General features: G+C 35.8%; 3 protein-coding genes across 6 annotated transcripts in view; all 3 read right to left on the reverse strand.

Annotated features, from left to right (window-relative positions):
• Positions 1 to 18,913, reverse strand: part of LOC134527844 (uncharacterized) — a 286,375-nt gene that overhangs the window by 151,708 nt on the left and 115,754 nt on the right. For all 4 annotated transcript variants that reach the window (XM_063360800.1, XM_063360797.1, XM_063360799.1 and 1 more), the window contains exon 12: positions 13,313 to 13,551. In XM_063360800.1, the coding sequence (XP_063216870.1) occupies positions 13,313 to 13,551 (239 nt within the window). The remainder of the gene's footprint in view (positions 1 to 13,312; positions 13,552 to 18,913) is intronic.
• LOC134527847 (cation channel sperm-associated protein 2-like) overlaps positions 1 to 18,913 on the reverse strand; it is a 254,149-nt gene that overhangs the window by 138,526 nt on the left and 96,710 nt on the right. The window lies entirely within an intron of this gene.
• On the reverse strand, positions 17,094 to 18,632 carry LOC134528600 (uncharacterized). Its single transcript, XM_063362352.1, has 2 exons — positions 17,709 to 18,632; positions 17,094 to 17,453 (listed from the first exon to the last, which is right to left on the reverse strand). The coding sequence occupies exons 1-2, from the start codon at positions 17,727 to 17,729 to the stop codon at positions 17,094 to 17,096; spliced, it is 381 nt and encodes a 126-aa protein (XP_063218422.1). The 5' UTR covers positions 17,730 to 18,632.

Here is an 18,913-nt window from a genome sequence, read left to right on the forward strand (position 1 = left end):
TCGGTACTAAAAAGTGTATTAACTTACATTTCGGTGTTATATGTTGTACTGACCTGCATTGCAGTGTTATTTCAATTTTATCGCAATTTACCACATAATCTTGTTCCTATGTATTATTATCAAAATACATTTCAGCAAATATGCACAACATTCAGAACACACTATAAAATGTTTTCCTGCACAATATATCGTTTGCACTGTTACTATTTTCATCAAAGTTACATAACCAACACTGACAGTCTGGAAAAGAAATAATATATATGCTTGAAAACATTTGAAAAGTGTAACAAACCAATCCTCCCCCAGCTGGCTTTGGTCTAAATTGCACATTTATAAAATACTTGTAAAAATTATGAAATATAAATCTTAATTCATAACAATTCATGTGTATGAAAGTGGAGAATGTTATTTATGATTTCCAGTGAAGTTTTTGCAAAAGTAAACCAGTTTAAATCAAGTTTTTTTTTTTTTAATTCTTTTAAATAAAACTGCCTAATGACTACGACACAGTTCCATACAAAAATTTAATTTCACCTAAGAGTTCGTTGCTTGGAAATTATTTGCAAAATATTCAGTTTCATTACATCCTTAAAAATTGAAATTAAAAAGTTCTTTATATCATGCAGTTGTTTTGAACTCACAGTACAGTTAAAAAACAACATTGTTCACATAGGAAAACAAAGGCACACCAAAGCCTCGCCGAAGTCCTATGCTGATGTATATGGTTGAAATATTCTAATTAATGTCCAAAAGAAGGTTAGAAACAGAAGGGCCTGTACCACAGATGTGAAATGATCCACTTTAATACATTAAAATGTTAGATTTGCGAGCCACCAACCAGGGCAACATAAAATGGCAACATCTGAGCAATAACTAGCCATGGCTACAAATAATTTTCTTACAACTAATATGTTGTGATTCCCCATTCACATAGCTTTTCCAGTCCTGACTAAACGTATATGTACCTCTCTCCAACACAGGATGTGATAAATATCGTCCATCATTTTGGCCCAACATGTCACACATCTGTATGCTTTACTTTGTTTCTCTCTTTCAGAGAAAACTACCGAATTATATTGCATAACCGTTGCACATTTTATGCTAAAATCAAGTTCCAAAGTAGGGGTGCGATTTTAATGTGAAAAAATTTTTTTTTTCAATTGGTAAAGTTATTCATAAAAACAAAACCCATTCATGGAAAGTATGTTTATTTCAAAAGTAGTGTATACAAAAGCATGCCAAACAATTAAAATTAATAAATCATGCAACAAAAACCTTTCTTCAACTTTAAATAGAAAAACAAAATCTGTGACCCGAATGCGAGTCTAAACTAACACATAACTAAACATGAGTAATTCCAACTAACGCTGGCTACATTTTTATAAGCGGTACACCTCGGCGACGCAGATGAAAAGATAAATGTTATAAAGTTTAAAAAGTCTTTAAAAGAAAATTTACACATCAGACAACTTCCTATTTCCGTTACCTAAATAAGTAAGTGGTGATGTCCGAATAAATATTAGATATCTACTTTAAAATACATTGTTTAATACGGAAAAAATCCTACACAAAGCACTCGGAATCTAATAGCAGGACCAAAAACATAGTGCAATGTTTACGCAAGAGTTTTTTTAATCCAAATTTTGACGCCCTAAAATATTGGTGCGACGATTATGCGATGAAACAGGGTATATTCCTCAATCTAGAAACGTCACAAACAGACTGTAAAATTCACTAGGGGTGTACGAGTAGCATATTTTTATGTAGAGTCGAATAATGCAAAAACTCTAGTATTTACGAGTTGCGTTCGCGTAGTCAGCTTTTTTTTTTGACATGACATCTAATAAATCGATGAACGGCGGCTGCACGCACAAAAAAGTGTCCCGTTATGCACATTGTTCCGTTACGCTGTGTCCTGTAACGCTCATTGTTATGTTAAGCTGTTACCCATTATGCTCATTGTTCCGTTACGCTGTGTCCCGTAACGCTCATTGTTATGTTAAGCTGTTACCCATTATGCTCATTGTTCAATTACGCTGAGTTCCGTTACGCTGTCGGCGAGTGCAGTAATGATAGGTTATGTTACAATTGACTAAAAAATTATGGGTATTCATATAATTGATGATAGATATTTGATTACAGTTTATTTATATGAAAACTTGTTCATAATTATATATAAACTTTATAGCTAAACCCCAGTTTTTAAAATTAATTAAAATTCATCTACACGTGAACTGTTTCGTCGACTGTTTATAAAGTGAAGTGAAAGTTAATGTGGTTTTCATTGCTTATTACAACAACAATTTCGGCAATAAAGGTTAATTATTCTTGCATTTCAAAAATCTGACTACCAGTATAATTTCAAGTATTTATTCTTTTATTATTAAAATAAAAATTATTCAATTTTATTCATAAAAGTATGCAATCATTTTATCAATGTTTTGTTATGACATCACTGTGACCGCCGATATCAATATGCCTAGCCCGATTATTGGCAGACCAAAAAAGATATTAATTTGGTTACTACCAAATTAGAGAAGCTCTAAAGAACATATATTATCTCTGAGTATATGTTTATAATTATTGGTGGTGAATCAATAAAAATCCAAAATACTTTACGTTAAGGTTATCCACTGTGTTATTAATACACACAAAATTATACTTTATCAATAATCTTAATTTTCATTCCAATTCAAAGAATAACACAAACTATTCACTGTTGTAATATTGCTAGTTGTATTAATGTAAATGAAATTGTTTTCACATTATAAATAAAGGTGTATGAAAAGAGCATTTAAAATATTAATTTATAACATCTATTATGTGATTTTTAGCATTTTATAGCATTTTCCATTTTGTGATTTTTAGCACTTTGTAGCATTTAAAAAAATTGTTTACTCACATTTATTTTTGTTGATTTTGTTGTTGTAAATAATTAAAGCATATGTACAACGGCTACTTAATAAAGTTTTTAATGCCTACAGCACTACTTATCTTAGCTTATAACTTATAAGTTATGATAAGTCTACAGTTTCAATCATTAAATTTTAACATTGCACATGTCTCCAGATTATTTTCCTTCAATCTTGTCCTCCTGTCAGTAAGGACAAGGTTGTAGCTGCTGAAAAACCTTTCGGCATCTACACTGTTTACTGGCAGCCAAAGACACTTCATTGCTGCATTGCAAAATTCTTCAAATTCTGAGTGTATTGCCAGAAGAATTTGAGAACATCAACTTGGACATTTTCTTTGAGTTGGTTGACTACATAACTGCTGATGGAAATATAAATATCCATCAACAAATTTGTCCTTTTCCAGAGACTTGAATGGTGACAACAGTGTTTTGTTTGCATGCACATCTGCTTCATTAACCTGTAACAATTGTGAGTTATCTTACTTATCTTTATCTAATTAAATTTTTTTTAAAATTCAACTTAAATGATCATATCAATGGATAGAAATTTTGTTGACATACCTTAATCAACTGTCCAGCATTCACTGGATTAAAAAGAGCACCTGTTGCCTTATAACCATTATTTGCTTCACACACACCCATGTGCTCTTCAAGTTTCCTGCGAGCTTTGGCACAGGCATTCTTTATCTTCTCTGTGATCTTTGCCTGCTTAACTATATTTTTGCACTCTGACAAAAGTGCAGTTGTTCCTTCTGGGAAAAATCCTTTCATTTGTCTGTCTAGCGACAAACTGAGTCTGTCAAACCTGTCCCAAATGATATGTGCACATGGGTAGTCTGAACCTTCAAAGGTATCTATAAGATTTATAAGTTCTTGGCAGACATCGGAAATGAATACTATTTGTGTTTTTACCTCCAGCTGCAGGTCTGGGGTGGTTAATGTCTCACTGACCAATACAGCACTTGCATTTTTTTCTTCGTACTGTAAGGGTGTGCAAATACAGTAGAGCACCCCTCAACCAGAATCATTGGGGGGAGGTCTATTCCGGTTATGGGAAAATTCCGGGTAAGGGGAGTTGCGGTAGGGCCGGCCTCCGGGCCGGTTGAATGACCTTCCTTCAAGCAAGCTGGCAGGCACTTGTTTCTTATCTCTGTGGGTGCGTGCGTGCGTGAGCGAAGAGGCCAAGAAGGGTTCGGGGGAGGTATTAGGACTACAGCTGCGGTGTTGTGTTACTTCGGTGTTGACGTGCAAGTGATTCACACTTCCTGGAGAGTGTATAGTCACTGCCACGCACAGTTTACATTTCGCATACACAAGAATAACACTTCAAGCATCTTGTTTAAAAACACAGAGATAGAGAAATACAGGTAAATGTAGACTGTTTAACCATATATTAACGTATAAATATGTAAATAATACATATTTGTACACTAAATTATTGTCTACAAACTGAAAGCAACACACGTTGGAAGCAAATGTTACTCGCTATCACGTGTGTCAGCGTGTGTAGTGGGAGTCGGTGTACATACTCTCGGGCCAGCCGGAATTTTCCGTTTACTTGGCATAGTGAAACAATAAAACTACTTATAGCATAAACATCTTTATAGTAATTCACGTCCGACGCAAAAACCAGCGGTGTATTTACGCAATGCGCGGGAAAGACTGGCTATAATTAGCTCTCTGACAGATGTGCGCGCGCTCGCCTACAAGACATGTACAGTCAGGCAAAAGCAAAAACGCCTCGTTCCAGTGCGGAAATGTTTTGGAGATGTTTTGTAATGTTTTAATATTTTTTGGAAAATTAGTTCCGGATATCGGGAGTTCCGTTTGTTGGAATTATGGTTGAGGGGTGCTCTACTGTAGTGGATTTTGATGGTCGAATATTTTCGAATCGAATAGTAAAATTTTTGAATAGAATGCGAATAGTTTCGAAGTCGAATAGTTGTAATCTATATATTTTTTTTTAATGTTAGCACACTGAACAATGGTGGGTTTTCATATATTTAGTTTATAAAAGATATTTTCTGTGAATAAAACCACAAAAAAAAATTCACTTAGTATTTTTAAGAGTTATTGAGGACATGAATTTTTATTTCATATATAATAATATTTAATAATTGTTATCTATTGTTTTTCCTTTCTGTTACCACAATGGAAAAATTTGGATAAAAAAATGTGTAGCATGGGAAATTAATTTCATTGTACTTCAAACTTGTATGACCGGAAAAACTCCAAGATTAACTTCAATACTCAAAACAAGTATATAAAAACAAAAAGGTTATCATGGAATAAAATATTTGAAACATAATTTTAACGGTTTTGTAAACGATAAAAATACATTGCGGTTATGTTAGTAAGAATGTATAAATACTTTGGAAATTACATTCGAAGCTGGTGAAAACCAAAGCTCACGGTACCACCACAAGAAATAAAACACAGCCATGTAATTACCGCATTGGTCCGAATATAAGGCGACCATTTTTACATAAACAAGAAATGAGAAAATTGGAAGTCGCCTTATTTTCCACCCAAGACGTCAGCACCACAAACATTAGTTCCAAGCTGAAAGCTACAGTAGAAACATTGTTAAACAAAATGTTAACATTTTTTATATTAACTAAAACTTCGTTACCTCACATGGGGAAAACAATAAATCCACCCAATATTGCAGTAATTCACAAATGTTTAAAGTTGAAAATTAAAATATTTGTTCTTGGGTAAAAATATGAATGTTGAAGCATCTCAAAATGGTAACCTTTTATTACACAATTCATATTTGTACTTTGTGTACAATCACGTGTTAACATTTACGGTAATTTAATTTCAGATTTTTAACGGAAATATTTGTACTAAAATATCACAGCTATTTTCAGAACGATTATTTACGTTTACAAACAGAAAATGTTAAGAACATTTCGGATGTAATGTTTGGAAATTCACGGCTGCCAACTGTCTTTTCACAATATTTCTTTGTTGTAAACCGAACATTGCCGAATACGCACGAAGACGCCATCTTTACAGGAATTTGGTACGTTGCTTCAAAAGCTATTTTAATAATTTCACAGTAATTCACTCTTTATTTATGTAAAAACCTTTCAAACATAATTATCAAAATTATTCTTTAAAATTCATAGGACAGAGACTCTCTGTCAGAGAGTAATATGGACAAATATTCGCTGTTACATCACCGAAGTTATTCATGGCCGTATGCTTCACCATGGCAGCTAGCCACATGTTTTGTTCCGGCAAGCTGCATTCTTTGTTTACTTTGTTACGTTTAACACACTACCAAATAGTAATACGTAGCTTAAGTGAAACGTAAAGTTAAATGCGTAATACATAAATGCAAAAAGGATTTATCAGCACAAAATGTATCTCTAATGAATTTTCACATTAATTTCTACCAAAATTATTTTTACATTAAATTGCATGTTTTGAAATTATTTAATAAATGTTGAAGTTTCGCAAATAATCGCGGTAATTGAAAAATTTCGCATCTATTTAGCACTTATTGCAATTGCGAATTTCATACACCTCTATGTATCATTCATTGTGTAAAATGATGTTGTTAAATATTTGCATCTTTGTTTATCATCTGTTCATCTCCATAATCATAAGTCATGTTATTTTAGAAGTGTAGTAATATGTGATAATGTCCTGTCCATTGTAATTTTATGTGTGATACCACAAACATTAGAATCAAGCATGATTGCTTAGAAACATTCAAAACTGAAAGAGACTGACATCAAACAACTTGCATATTGTCTATGTTTATCAATTATCAATTTTAAGAGTAATCAAATGTTTTTCTTTCTTTCAAGTAAGTATGAGTTAAGAAAATTTACGATAATGTTATGTCATAAATCTTTAAATTTTCTTGAAGCGGCTCTGTAAACATTTGGACATGTTTACATGTTTATAATTATTGGTGTATCTTAGCTTTATGTGTATTTTGTTATCTAAGTAAGAATAACTATACATTTTTATGTAATGTATGTAAATGCTAAGTTGTACATGGTGCGACGACCCAGAGATATTCCATAGTTCATCAGTTGACATTGATATTTGGGATGTTATTCTTCTTTGTTGAACATTTATTAGAGAAGTATTGTTCCGTTTATTACTGACTTCGCATGTAGGCACTGTTAGCTATGGTCTTCGATAGTGATGGGATTTTCGATACTTCGATACCTCGATACCTTCGATACTTGACGGTATCGCAAAGTATCAAGTATCGAAACTCTAAGTTCGATACATTTTTTCGATACCGGAATGCTTGTTCATTTGTATTGAATTAAGTTTTGAGTCGCCATCGTACAAAATACAACTACAGTACAACCTCGATGATACGTTCCCGTGTCATACGCCGATTAATTTTGGTCCCGCTGAAAGTACTATATTTACAATGGTTTACTTTCCCGGAACATACACTTATAAAATCATTAATTTCCCGTTTCATAGGTTTTTACGAAGCGGAAAAGTCCTAAATATCACAAATTTTTTTGTTATATATATTCCTCCTTGTAAATTACGTTTTAATTAATGATTTTATTTTGAAAAACGTTCATTGTTTACCTTTGCAAACGTAAGAAAATAACTTTATCGCACCATAGATATGGATAGTATCAGGAAGACTCTGCACTTCGCTAGTAGCATCTATGGCCAGCACCAAGCGAGACTAGTGGCGCAAACTAGCAATGATTATGAAAATGGTGCACGTGCTTTACCAAGGCACGGATCTCATATTTTGTGCATTCATTAATCTTTGAACTGAATATACCCGTTTGTTATTGTTTTCTTACGATCGGATTGTTTTGTATTTTACGTTTCTCAAGTTAAAATTTTATTGAAAATTGTTCTGTTGCATAAAGTTGTTTGTAAAATGAAACAAACAAGCAAAAATTTCTGATTTTCTTTTTACAATAGCCTATTTTTTTTTAAATTTCTAATTTAGGCTTGGTGACTTTTCCCCTCCTCCAAGAAAGGACTTCAAACATTTTGTAAGGCCACTGTTTCTCATGTCAGCTTTATTTGATTATGGACTGTATTTTACATTTCTGGTGGTTTTATTATATGTATATATAATGATGAATTCATATTTTTCATTAATATAATGCAATTATTTACACATTATGTATTTAAGTTTAATCTGACATTATGCTGGTATGATAGATTGAATTTATATAGTTTAAAACTAATTTATGTTATTTGTAATAATTGTTACTTAATGGAAAAATATTTTTCCCTGGAGTATCGAAAGTATCGAAGTATCGAAGTATCAAAAGTATCGAACTGAAAAAACAATACAGAATCAAGTATCAAAAGTGTGGTATCGTCCCACCTCTAGTCTTCGAGTATTGAATTCTCACCAGGTAAGAAAATAGGTTGTTTAAATATTCTTCCTAGCTTAGATGCTTGCTGGTCGGCCATTTTCAGGAGTAACGAGGACTTAAGTTTTGGACTGCGGAGCGAATGGACGTTCTCTGTGCGTGTGACAGTTCCTGGGTTCGGGAATTGCGCGCAGAGGACAAGAAGATACGTGGCTAACGCGTAATTAGTTATTTTTGCAAGTCTTAAGTGAAGGAAGTCTGATTCTTCGTCATACAGACTATAGGGAGTCGCATTTCGCAATTACTTTTACTACCGCGTCAGGCGAATATCCGCCATTGTGTGTGTTGCAAGACTTCCGATGATCTTCATGCTGCAGTTCCTGTCTGCGCTGGTGAGACCTGCCCAATCTAAAGATTTTTCAGCACACCTGGAATGGCGTCAACAGTAGCTGTCGTCATCAGTATTTCTACTGGATCGTAGTTTACACTTTCTTTCACAGCAAGACTGCTCGTATATCCTGGAAAGCTGAGGACGAGATCAGAGGTCCAAGAATAACGGAGTTTCAACTGTCCTCCCCTGAACTAAGCCGGATTATTTTCTTACTAATAACTTATTTATTAGCTAGAGGCTCATGCAATTCAATTTAACCCTGAACATTACTGGAATTAGATATCGGTATTAATGGGTCGTCACGTGCTAGGAAAATTTGTATAAAATTTTGAGTTATCAAAATTATCATTTTTTTCTTATTTTCTATAATATTACTAAACTATGATGAATTTAAATGTGGTAAATTTATAATCTCGTATGATATTCCTTCACGTTGACCTGATACTAGATACCACCCACCCATTCATTATCACAAAAAAAAATTAATAAATTAAATTACAAATGGGAGAATGTGGAGTGGAAAACAGTCAATTCTAATTCCAATACAGTTAACACAATAACGTGGGGTCTGAAATCAAGCCTAATTATAGTATGGTAAATTCCAGAAATCTTTTTGATTTACCTGACTTTTCCAGGTTTTTCCTGACCACAGCAACCCTGTTGAACCTACATAATCAGCTGATATATATTACTAAAAATACCATATCACAAGAACACTCTGAAGAACTGGGAAGGGCAGGAACCTGCACTGCCACAAATGATACATTAATATGGTCACGCTAAACTCTGTTCATATTTGAATGCACTTCAAATTAATTCCAGCATTGGTGAAAATCAGATATGGATCATTCGGCACTGTATTTTGGTTAAAAAATTTTTGTTAGAAAAAAAAAATATTTTCTACATGACGTATTTAACAGCGTACAAGTCGCACATTTTATGCAGATTGACCCTTATGCAAGTTTTTCTCTTTGGGTTAAAAAAAATAACAGTTAACTAATAGAGTCTGTGCTTAAATAACTAGGCTTTGTTAATTTTTAATAAATATAACTCCACAAGTAAGTATAATTTGTTAAATTAAAATATCTCAGCAACAGTGTGAAGCTCAGTGAACAGGGCCGTTACTGTACACTGCTTGACTGGGCAGGCTAGGAGGGAAAAATCTAAAAATAAACCAGCCACTGAGCGAGAGAGAGAGAGAGAGAGAGAGAGAGAGAGAGAAAAAAAAAGTGTGTATGTATTTGCATGTATGTGTGCATGAGGCCATGTGGCAGTGTTGAAGGTTCTCCCTCTCATTATTGTTAGCTACATTAACTTGCAACCTTACACAATTAACCATGTGCTTAAAGGTGTTTGTGATGCAACTGTGTCCAAACATCATTGTTTTTGCATGAGATTTTCCATTCTTTCAACTGAACATTCCAAAAATAACCACAGCCACATCTGGTGTTTATAAAAACACCTTTTATATTCCTTCAGCCCTGCATAAGTTTGCCGGTATGTGCGTGCTATTATTTAGAGAAAGAACTGACAAAAGTACCTAACAGGCTCTTCTCTGTCTGGGGGAAGGAGATAGGAAAAAAAAATAGACAGAATGGAACACGTGTATTAAAAAAGCAGTCATCTCTTTGTCTTTTTGTTAGGTAGTGGGGGAATTGCGGGGGTCTTAAATATGTGGAGGAGGAAGGGGAAGATGACTATTGCCTCACACCCTTCTCTAGTAACTGACAAAACGGACTGAATACTGAATTTATTATGTGACAATAAGCTGAGACCTGAAATACATAGACTTCACATGGAACCCTACTGAAGACAGATTGGGGTGCAATCTTTATTCGAGGAGATCCTTACAGTGAAAATATAAGATTTTATGCTCAAAATTATAAGTGATACCCTTACACAGGGGCAACCCTTCTGCGGGTAAATACTGTGTCGTAACTAAGATATTGTAAATTTACTTGTGTTTCCAAGTCTTATGGAAACCTTTCCAAATCTCTGAGATTTCCCTGTTTTCCTTATTTTTCTTTTCCTTGGGGCCTGCTCTATGTAATCTATACCATGTATAAGCACAATTTTCTGAGAGGTAACAATTAACATTTTTAGTTTGACAGGTTAACATTAATCTATAATTTGAAGGAAAAATACTGGTGACTGGTTGGCAAAGCCAGTTGTTTGGAAAACAAAGTTCTTTGTCTTATAAATGGAAAAATTATTGTGGAGAAACAGTTTAAAGTCTCAAAAAAATTTGCCAAATAGGTGTACTCATTCATGATATAAACCTTGGCTATTCAATCAGTTTATTCAATCGGATATTAAATATATTTAATGTTCGTTGCACCACACTTATAACGTTATAACACAAAACTGTTGCTTGGATACATGGGTATTACCATGCAATTTTTACATGAAAAAAATTTTTGTTAGGTAAAGTATTTTTTAAAAACCAAACCTATTTATGGAAAGTATGTTTATTTAAAAAGTAGAGCACACACAAACTTTTTAAATTAATAAGTTATACAAACAAAAACATTTTGTTCAACTTAAAGAAAAACGAAAAGAGTGACGTGAACGTAAGTCGGAACTAACGCATAATCATCATCTTAGTACACACTTGCCATGAAACAGTGTTGGCTATCAAATGTAGTTAACACGTCACTAGACAGAGCGAGCGCATTCCATGCAATCGGCGAGTTATCAATATCAATATTCGACTACGTGCACACGCTCTATACGGGATTCAACATCACCAAACATGAATGATGCCAACTAGCGGTGGCTACATTTTTATAAATGGAGCAGTGTCGAAGACAAATACATAAACGTTATAACATCTAAAAACATCTTTAAAAGAAAATTTACACATCAGACAACTTCGTACTTCTCTTAATTAAATATGTAAGCAGTAATATCCTAATGAATAAAACATTTCAACTTTAAAATAGAATAATTTATATGGGAAAAATACCTACATATAGCGCTCAGAATTTAACAGCAGGACTAAAAACATTATGCGAAGTTTATGCAAGAATTTTTCTCTCCAAATCTTTAATCTAAAATAATGGTAGGACGATTATGTGTTTGCAACGATTATGTCAATGCGATAAAATACAGTATGTATTAGGATTAGGGATGGGTCGGTACCGGTTCTCGGTTCTCGGTTCCTACGGTTCTCAGCATTTTAACCGGCACCGAGAACCGCAGCTAAAATTTCGGTGCCGGTACCGGTACCGGCAGTATAGCAAAACCCTTTACGAAAATAGTCCTTCACTACAACTTAACTGCAGCATGAAATGGCTCAACTCACGTTCAATTCACATATGAATTATTTTTTTGGACTTGAATAATATTCATCCCTAACTATAAAATAAATGACACGCGAAAATATTGAATGTTCTCGTCACATCTGTAAACAAAGTACGTTACACAATCAAAACAACAGTTGAAGGTGCCATAGATGTATGTAGTTCATAGATGTGTGCAACTCTATAACGTGCCTCAGCAGAGATGTGAGAACAGAAAGACGCCATGTTTGTTTCAATTTGTTTTTAAAAATAGGTAATTAATTGAGTCGTTGACACGTAAGTAAGGGTGACTGGTGTATAAAGAACAATTAAAAGTGCAAAATTCCACAGAATATTTGTTTAATACAATTTGATTGATTTAAAATTTTCCGTAATAATATTTGGCATTCTAAAATTTTATGCTTTTTGTTCAGTGCTTTGGACTGTAAGTTCACTGCATCTGCAGCCATCTAGCGTAATGGCTAGTAACTTTCTCTTTTAGGTAAACAGGATTTCTTTGAAGGGGGAAGTTTTTTTTTTTAGTCAAGTGATGTATGGATGTGTAGATGTATTTTACTATCGGCTGGTCAAACGAAATGCTTGTTGATACTTCTGAAGTATAATTATTCTGGCCAAATAGAGCAAATTGTGTAAGAAATGGCATCAGAAGTGTGGCAGTAATTTACTGTTGACTGTGCAAACAAACTGAATTCAATGTAGGCAATAATTTTGATGGAAAATTTAATATTTTAATTCTTTGAAAGTTCACCATCATTGTAACATTTTCTTTTTATTCCTATGTTTTAAAGGAGGGTGTATGTAGATTTCTTGAGGTAATTACTAGATTAATATAGTAAATTTTAGTTTTATTAAGTGTTCTCTATATTATTTCAAATTAATTGTTTTATTAATACATATTACATTTTTAATAGGTTGGTGTGTTTACTGTAGCTTGAAACAGTGCTTTCTTTGTAGCTAAAACAATTAATAGTTTATTACTTAAAACACCTCATAAATAATGTGTGAATAATATTTAATTTATTGTTTAAGTCAGAACCGAGAACCGAGAACCGATTTTTAAGAACCGGTACCGAACTGAGAACCGGGAAAAAACAGGAATTGACCCATCACTAATTGGTATACTCCAGAAGATGTTAAATCAAATACTTCCGTAATTTTGAAGAAATAAAATATTATTCCTGACGTAAATTCAAAGCAAAACAATATTGAAACTGGATCCAGCTTTAAGATAAACACCAATATTGTTCACAATCAGGGCACTTGATGACGTTCCACATTCCAAGTTACCAGGTGTGCGGCCCGCCACAGTATGCAACACTGCACTACCATGGCAGTAAGTACTGGAAAGCATGGAGGTGGAGCGAAGGATGCTCACCATCAAGCAGTGAAGCAGGGCGAAGCAGGGCCCCGGTGGTGGCGGTGGTAGCAGCGGTTGGGGCGGGACGACCAGCTCCCTCTAGCAGGGTTGCCACTACGGATGACGTGACCTCCAGCACCTCCTGGTGTAGGCCACGGTGGCTCGCTAGGAACTGCAGCACCTCCCAAAGGCCCGTCTGCCCAGCCACATTCACCGCCAGCACCTCGTCGTACCACGGGTTGTCCCGAAGAAACTTGCTGCAACACCCATGCCTTGTCAGCAGCCCCAGGCAGTGTGCCTTGTGGTGATGCAAGTTAGATCCTACTGCTTATGTGCTAGAATCAGGAGTCATTTATAAAATAACTAGATGACCCGGTGAACTTTGTACCACCTAAAATTAATTTTATTGTAACTCTTCATAAGCGATTATCGATCCTTATCAACCTTCCAACTCTAATTCATTGAGATAGAGAATTTTAGCCACATCATGTACGGTTTAGGTTTTGTTTGGTTATTAAATGAAACTCATTTGTAATTTAAATGAATTCAATGTAATTTATTTACATGAAAGATAAATGTAGTTAACATTCAATGCAAAGCTTTCTGGTAAACTACATTTTTTGTTTTATTTTTCCACACATAAATAAAAACAGATGATGGGTTTCCGACACATGATCACGCGAAATACAGTTGTCCATGCATGAAACATGGAAACTCCATGTTAATTCCGCAAACTACAAACGACTGGCCTTGTGATTTGTTAATTCAAAAGCCACACACACTGGGAATTGCAGCCTTTGTACTTTCCCTTGATAATCGTCGCCTCGATGATGTTCATAAGCTTTTCCACAGCCAGTCTAGATCCATTGCATAGTAGAAGTTGATTGATGTTATGCAACATGATGATGACTAAGCCGACCTTTTGTTACAAATTCTGAGGTGGTAATCCAGGCAATTCCAGCGAACTAAAAAATTCTGTGGGATAGTCGACTACCTCATTTTGGTTAGTAACTGTGTCAACCGATTTGAAAGAAAACGACTGTCTCGGAATGAAATTTTGAATGGACGCATTTAGATCATCGACATCTTTGTTTTTCGCCACCAATATGGCTCGTTCGCTCAGCCAATTATGGTTTTTCAAGTTTTGCGCTACGTTCAGAAAAACATGCTGAATTCCTTTGATTCTGTCAACTAACAGAAATCAGTGAGCAATGTAATGAATCCGGTCGAGATGTAAATTACGATTTTTCCATCACCAATATCAAAACAATTGCTTTGAAAACACATCTCCATTTTGATCTTGTTGCAAAAACATTCACACGTTAGTTGTCAATCGGAATATCTTCACATGCCCCCACAAATTTCATGATTTTAAGCATGCCTTTAGTTCGTCAGCTACATTTGATAGTGGAATAACTGGAAGAGTCTGACAAAAATCACCTGACAACAGAATCATGGCTCCACCAAAAATGTTTTGATTGTCACGAAGATCTTTCAACGTTCTGTCCAACGTTATATCTAAGATTGCAAAGTCAATTTACCTTAAAAGAATGGCTGATCGAAAAGAATATTCGCAAAATATAATTAAATTCGCTTTAACCAAATCTATTCTCAAAATCCTTTACCTTTATTTTATGACAAAAGATTTTAAATGTAACAGATTTCACAAGACCGCATAGAATGAAAAACACAGAGTAAAAACAGTTATGCATGGTGCAGCTGTCAAATAAAAGGTCTGCAACATACGCATCTACTGAATGTAATCGGAAGTGGCAAATCCAATAGAAAATTACCAATTTCGATTTATTCATTATTTCGGCTGTTTCTTTGGGTTCTTCAGTAGGGGCACCGTGCCGTTCAGGTTCCACTGTCAACAAAGAACAGCTGATTGTCGGAGCACGTGGGCGGGTGGGCGTGGCACCACGTGGCCGGGTGGGCGTAGCACCAAATGGTCGGGTGGGCGTTGCCGGGAGCCACGTGGAGGTGGTCCGCAGGGGGTTGTTGACGTCACGTGGAGGGAGTGTGTGTATGCTTGTAAATGAGGAAGGTAAGTAGCGCTAGTGTAGCGCACGCCGGAATTATTTTTACAAGTATAAAAATGTGAGGGCGGGCGGAGGGGATTCGAAGCTTCGTTTCTGGATCGTTAGTCCGTCACGCTAACCACAGGACCACGTAACCATGTTGGAGAAAATAATTTCGGATGTTGTATGTATGCTTATAAATTATTTTTTTAAAGAAAAGGTATATTTTTTATAGTGCTAAGCGGGAAATTTAAAATATATAGTGTCAATTGCTATGCGGCCGCCATGTTTATTTTTTTATAGTGGTAAGCGGTAAATTTAAACAAGGCGCATCGGCTGCTAGTCGGCCGCCATGTTTATTTCAACATTGGAAAAAAAATAATAATAATTTCGGCTGCTAGGAAGTAACCAGAACAGCCAACTTTGAAAAAATAAATATTTTATGTATGACAATCGATTGCTGAAAGTCGCCTTCTTGTAGTACAGCATACCAGACCGCCGTCTTGTAGCATAGCACACCAGGCCGCCATCTTGTAGCATAGCACACCAGGCCGCCATCTTGTAGCATAGCACACCAGGCCGCCATCTTGTAGCACAGCATACCAGGCCGCCATCTTTTTTTTTCTTCCCCATTTATAGTCTTTGTTTTTTTCATTTCTCAAGTTTGAATATAAAAAAAGTATTATTTCGGCAGCCACTACTCTATGACTATAGTAGTAGGAGTAGTAGGAGTAGTAGGAGTAGTAGGAGTAGTAGGAGTAGTAGGAGTAGTAGGAGTAGTAGGAGTAGTAGTAGTAGTAGTAGTAGTAGTAGTAGTAGTAGTACTAGATGCCAAATTTGAAAACACACACTGAAGTGTAGCCATGTTTTCTTATAGTACTAGACCAGTATAGTCATATTATGCTTAATTTGTTGTGTAGCACGTCTGTCTATAATAATGAAAAAAAAAGCTATAGGCATTACTTATGCTTATAGCGTGTTAATAAAAAAAATTATACTTTACGTATTTCAGCGAATTCAAACACCGTTTTTATTTTTTTTTGTGTGTTAAAGACATAATGTTCTCTTGTAGTGTGTATTGTGGAAATGAAACATACAGTAGGATTAATTACTTAAAAAAATTATATTATTTATAATATATCACCAACTTTATTAAAAAAAAAAAAAAGTATTCTTATTACGTCACTTGTCATTTAAAAGAAATGTATTGTGCATTTATAGTCATTATATATTTTAAAAAATAAAAATTTTTCCCAAGGGCTGTAGCTGCGAGAGAGTACGCGCCATCGTAGACGTGTCGCGGCTCCAACCCCTTCCTTCCTCCCCCTTGTTATTTTTTAAATAATAACCCAGACACTGGCACCCGCATAGGGAAGCCGCTCGCAGAGGGGTGGGGGCTGCTGCCGCAGAGAACTGTATACAAATGTATTTTCTTCCAAAGTTAAAATATATATTTCCCCAACACTTAAAAAAAAATATTACGTCTACCTGGTGTGTTAGTTACCTGTACCTGCCATTTGATTAATACCAGGTAAAAGTAACTTGTAATAATAATCTTTTGCGATAGTCTCGTTTACGTAATGTTTTCGTTAAAAAAATTATGCATTTATGCATGTATGTGTGTGTATATATATATATATATATTTTTTTCTCACATCAGTTTTTTATTTAAGAGTCTCGTTTACGTAATGTTTCCGGTTACCAGACATAGTAACACACAATGGATATTGAAATAATGTAGTCAACACATTGATATTACTTAGTTTAAAATAAATTTATTATCCCCCCCCCCTTCCCCGCTGGGCGTCCATAGCCATCAGCTTGGCCACGACTTTGCCGCTAGGCAGAGCCGGCACCTGCTGGTGTGTAGCAGGTAGCCGGAACCCTCTTTTTTCGTCGGCTGTTAGCGGCCGACCCCAGGGACATGTCCCAGAGGGGCCCGCCACCAACAGCAGCGGCAAAGTCTTGGCCGGCGGTGTTGGAGGAGGAGGGGGAGACGACGGCCCTTCCAGCAGGTCTTCTGCGAAGAAGGCCGCCACAATGTCGGCTGGAATACTCGTCCCCTCCTCCACCACTTCCACGAAGAAAGAGGCCGCCAACGCTGATGGGATCCGTTCCATTGTCTGGGTTGGGGAGATCTGTAGAACGTCACACCAATTTCAGGAATTCTATCAAGAGGACGATTTATGTAAATTAAAAAAAAATTAAATAACAGGGGAATATTTTATTTTTACATTTAATTAGGAAAGCATGTAAATTAATATACTTTGAGGCAATTTGAAACAAACTAGTATTTTTTTACGTTAAATCAGCTTAGCATGTATAATATGCAAGCTATCATGGTAACAGTAGAATATTTTTTCAAACATCTCTAAACATTTTCTTTAACATACCGACAGTTTTTCTCTCCACATGCATAATGGAAAGGATCAGTTGTCATGACATGGCGCGGCGCGGTGGGGGGCGGTGAACACACCCCTCTCAGGATAATTTTTTTTTCTTTCGTGTGTGGGGGGAGGCGGATGAACCGCTGTTGTTTGCCTTCCCCACACACACACACATATAAACACTTGAAGCTCCCTCCGAGCAGGGGAGGAGTGGTGAGCGCTGGTGTGTTCCTGCAACCACTGCTCGGAGGTTAGGTCAGCAGTGTTCGTCTCACTGGTGAACGTAATCAGAGGAAAAAAAAAAAAAATGGAAATATGTACAATTATTAGGAGGGATCGGGCGGGGCACAAGTTTTAGAAGGACACAGATCTTTATGCCCCCAAGGTAATGTGCTGACACCGTCTTCAGAAAGCCAACGCTTATCATCTCCTGAAGACAGTGCTATCTTGTTCACTCGCTCCGTAAACACGGTGTGGCCTTGCGAACGGAAATGGTATTGACTGCCTAGAATCCGAGAATTTTTAAGCAAGCAATCCAGGTATTGAGGGAACAGAAGTGATTGGATTACGTTGGCCTTAACTCCTTTCGCTTTACGCATACAAGAACCATCCTCCATCTTGTATGCGTAGAGTTTCGGGCGAAGAACCACGTATTCCGTAATGATCTTGCCAGCGGCCTCATCTTTCATCACCCCTGTTACACCCTTGTTGACTAAGGGGAATCGTTGATCATTACCTGGCGCATAATTTGATGTGTCGAAACGTGAAGCTAAGTCGGGTCGAATGGAATCATAAATGTTATCACACTGAACGTGGTAAATCAACGAATCAGTGTCCGAGTACAAGAGATGCAGAGACTGGGGAGGGAATTTTTTTTGCATGTAGTTATAATGATAGTCGTATAAAATCAATTTTGACAAATCTAAAATGGCGACACCCGTGTACAAAGGTTTATCGAAGGTTATCGAACCTTTCTGCAACTCTATAAGAAATAGATTTTCATAGACGATTTGCCGAGCCTTGAATGTTGGACGACCAATCAGCTCGGCTGCCCCATAAATAGTTTTGTAACACGAAGCGATGCGAATGTCTCTGTGTTTTCTAGAATCCTCTAAACCCTTACCGTACACCGAGTTAGAAAGTAACTTAAAAAACAATTTTTCGAAGGGATTCGCAGCCTGGGCACGACGCTGAGCATTAATGGTTATGTA

The sequence above is a fragment of the Bacillus rossius genome, chromosome 1, assembly GCF_032445375.1.
Source record: "Bacillus rossius redtenbacheri isolate Brsri chromosome 1, Brsri_v3, whole genome shotgun sequence".
Classification (NCBI taxonomy): Eukaryota; Metazoa; Arthropoda; class Insecta; order Phasmatodea; family Bacillidae; genus Bacillus; species Bacillus rossius.

What these genes read in the sequence shown, in the direction of transcription:
- LOC134528600 (XM_063362352.1), bottom strand. Translation starts at nt 17,729, where the DNA reads ATGTGGAGAGAAAAACTGTCG. An exon ending in TGTGGAGAGAAAAACTGTCG is followed by an intron (nt 17,454 to 17,708) that starts GTATGTTAAAGA and finishes GACGTTCTACAG; the next exon opens with ATCTCCCCAACCCAGACAAT.